Source organism: Aplysia californica, unplaced genomic scaffold (genome assembly GCF_000002075.1).
Source record: "Aplysia californica isolate F4 #8 unplaced genomic scaffold, AplCal3.0 scaffold00531, whole genome shotgun sequence".
NCBI classification, from domain to species: domain Eukaryota; kingdom Metazoa; phylum Mollusca; class Gastropoda; order Aplysiida; family Aplysiidae; genus Aplysia; species Aplysia californica.
The window spans coordinates 115,412-119,379 of record NW_004797801.1 but is presented as its reverse complement, the minus strand read 5'-3'; the positions used below and the strand labels follow the sequence as shown (position 1 = coordinate 119,379).

Genomic DNA, 3,968 nt, shown 5'->3' with positions numbered 1-3,968 from the left:
TGTGTGTGTGTGTGTGTGTGTGTGTGTGTGTGTGCGTGCGTGCGTGCGCTTGGATATGTATATATAAATACTATGTTAACCGGTTCAGTACTCACCTGTCGCGAGACCCATCGTCCACCAATCCGTTGTTGGAGGACCATCGAGGTATAGTGCTGAAACGAGAAGAAAGAGAAGAGACATTTAGCTGACATGTCAATCACAGCTTTAGTTTTAGTAAGAGTTTTACGGCACTTGCAACACAATAGGGTCATATAAGTGCCGAAGATTAGAGGTGCTACAAGAGAGTAACAAACACAAAAAAGAATGAGAGATAAGAATGATAGATGTTTGATAGGAAAGAAGGAGCAGAACACACCAGAGTGCCCGCCAACCGCCCACGTCAACCATAGAAAGAAGGATCGAAAAATTAATAGTGATAACGTCAGAGAGGACGAAAAATTAATGGAATGAAAGAACCAAAAGACAAGGTATGAATGATAAATATAAACAAAACGTATGACGGGACAAACAAAATATAAAGGAAAAATAAGAAAGACGTTAGAACTCTCTTCTAAACAACCTCGCTTTCTCGTCTTCTTTCTCTCTTTCGCTCATTTTATTCATTCATAGTAATTGAAACTGCTCGAATACAAAGTCCACACACGACTGAAAGAGATGAGACACAGACAGCCGCAACGAGAACTCTCGCCAAACAACCGCCTATAGACTGGCTGGACCAATCTGCCCGGCGACCACACGACGCCAAAATCCTAAGAGCTGTATTCCCCGGGGCCAACTCGGCCATCCACCGTATTTATAAACTCAATTTCAATTTTGATACACTTACAATCTCTTTTCCTGTCTCCACTTTCCCCCTTTACTCCTGCCACAACGCCTTCCCCCTACAACCCCACATGCGCATTATTCCTCCTATTTCAAGATTCAGGCCACTCTTTCAGACAACAATGTTATTTCACAAACTCGCACAGCTTCCTATCTCTTCTCAGGTGACTCTACTTTATTCCGTTTGTCTCTAAGGAGAACGTGATATTTTTTTGGCCGTTGATTCAGCGGCATCCGCATGATTTAGTCTGTGAGTAATTTCACATTGAACAAGCATTTTTCGCATCAATCTCGACATCACAAAACATTGAATTGCCAATAGATACATAATAACTTTTCCTCTAACTGTTCCCCCCTCATTCATTATTATTCACATTCATTCCTATTCAGAGTTTTCAACCTCCGATACTTAATTTTCTCTGCAGCTATGCAATCACATAAAGCACTGGCACAGTGCAAAACTAATGGGAATGACATGTATATTGAATTTGGCCAAATCTTTCAGACAAAACTACCAGGAGACAAACAGCTCATACAGAGTCATCAATGTAGAACGCTTAATGGAATAAGCTCTGGGGCCTTGCCGCCCGACAGAAAGCCACAGAATCACTTAACGGCAAAATACAGCAATCACAACTCATTTATTTATGACCTTTACAAAAGCAAATTGCAAGCATGCGCGCGAACATGCACATATAACTAAAGCGGATAATATGAAATCGAAGAGTTGTGGATTGTACTAAATTGTTCATCAAGATACAAAAACGTAAAAAAGACATCAGCAACGGAACAAGAGACATGGACAATGCAACGGCAAGCGTGAAAATAACTTCACACAACTCATATCTTTAAGCAAGCGTTATTTTACAAATAGCATTACGACCAATACAAGGCCGCCGTCACCCTCTGGTACAGAATGGCTAAAAGGAATTCGAAAACTTGCAGACACATCGTCACTGGCATGAAAGCTACTCCACAGAACAAGTCACAACCGGTTCTTTCTCTTACACAAGCACAATTACAAACCCATTACGTGACATGCAAATAAAATTCTTTGAGTAATGCTAATGCACAAAAACTATGATATTTAATCAACTGTTGACTTTGAGTGCATAGTTTACATTCCCCCGTCCTGCAAACCAAACTTTAACGAGACACACGAATTGTTAACATTTTAGAAACAAGTATGTAAAAGGACTTTGACAAACACCGCGGGGGGCCTCTATACATACGTCACAGCCGAGGACAGGACACTTTCCCCTGCACAGCTTTTAACCAAAACCCCCCCAACAAAGAGTCAACTTTCGTCAGATCTCCTTTACGTATCCTTCAATTTATGTTTAAAAAGGAAGTAACTAGATGGGATTCTATCAAACGGGTACACTTTAAAAAAAAAAAAGAATAGTTGCTGACACATAGGGTTAGAACGATCCCGGAAGCAGTTCACCAAAAACGGATGGGGACAGAACTACGAGAAAACCTATGGACAGAATAATGCTGGGGGATGCAGAGGGAGCAGCGCAGACCACACAAGACAATCCAGCCATCGACCACCCACCAGCAGAGTTCACGACTCCTGCACGCACACGAGGACCGAGTCCCGTGATTTCTGACCTCGTACATAATGTATTACGGAACTGCTCCCATATCTGCACAATTTCTCGCATTGACCCTCGCTGTCCTGATAACCCATTCAGGGCACACGCTGAGACTCTAATCCAAACATGCACTGAGGCCGTCGTCCGATACCTGCCATGCCCTCCCTCATCAGGGGCGTCGGATTAAAAGCCGGGGGTCACAGATCGATCTCAATCAAGCCCCCGCCGGCGGGGAGTCCGGAGCGCGGAAACGACGAAATGGCAGAGAGGAAAAAGGTCGGTCTTTTTTAGTCACTCCCTTCTTTACTTTCTTTCCGAAGCCACTAAATTTAAATGAGGTAATCAACAGGGCTCTTGGACAGCCTATAGTCAGCTCGAGGAACTCCTTCAATTATGGATGGACGAAGAATCCCTGGTGTTTTCTTTTCCCATGTTTCACATGCATCCCAGGCCAAACACTGAACCACGTGTGACAGAGTTTCCAGGCGCAACAGAAAATCGACGGCAGGCCAAGCAACATGTGTACATAAATACGGGTGAAGCGTTGGTTATTTTATTTTAGTATGAGTTATACGCCATTTGTAACACAACTGAGTCATATAAGTACCGAAATTTAGAGGTTTTACACGAGAGTAGCAAACAAAAAAGGAGGAGAGCTGAGGACGACAGATGTTTGATACAAAGGGAAGAGCAAACCACACCACAGCACACCCACCAACCACCCATCTTAATGAATCATCGACTTTAAAATCACAAAGGTACAGAAGAAAGCCTGGAAATATGACACGAAAGAAAAATAAAAAGAACCAAAGAGCAGAGCTATATTCAGGTTCAGTTCAACAAGAAAATTCAATCTGAGAAACGGGGCAAAGTGTTTTACAGTCTTTCCCAACCCTCAGTTCAACGCCAGAAAGCAGGATTGGAGCCCTGGACCACAAAATTCCGAGGCGGACATGCCGTCACTAAGCACAACAGAACATCCTCATTAAAGAGCAGCTTAGGGGAAAACGGGCAAACTTCTCAAAAAATAAATGTAAGCGCCTTTCCCCATCGACACAGTTTGAATCATTTAGGAGGCGGGCTTCCGACCCTACTTATAAGGGCTCCCGCGGGCTGAGAGGGACACAACATCTCGGAAGAAAGACCAAAGCAGACGCCGGTACAAAAAGACAGGTAGTGACGTAAAGATCAGAAGTCACAATGACATAGCAAGAAAAATAAACAACAACAAAAACAACAACAAAAACAAAATGGCAGCTGCTTACGTAAGACGGGCCGCTGGCCGCTCGGAGACTAATGACGAAGCGGCTGTTGGTGAAAAGGGGGAAGAAACGAGAGAAAAAGTAACATGCCATGCCGCAAATGCTCTTTATCCCATTACTGGCAGAGCAATAACTGATTTTCTGTAAATTACATGCCCCAGGTGCTTCTACGGGCGGAAAGACAGGACAGTCCACAGAGGAGACCGGCATCGTAATTGTGGACAAAGAGGAAAGGTGGATGGGGGGAGGGGCGGCGCAGGTAGATTCAGAGAGAGAGAGAGAGAGA

At 43.8% G+C, this 3,968-nt stretch overlaps 1 protein-coding gene across 1 annotated transcript in view; it reads right to left on the bottom strand.

The window, feature by feature from the left end:
- Nucleotides 1-3,968, bottom strand: part of LOC101858298 (nuclear hormone receptor HR96) — a gene marked incomplete at its 5' end in the record, with an annotated part of 199,067 nt that overhangs the window by 112,012 nt on the left and 83,087 nt on the right. The window contains 1 exon segment of the mRNA XM_005106398.3: nucleotides 96-152. Coding sequence (XP_005106455.2) covers nucleotides 96-152 — 57 coding nt within the window.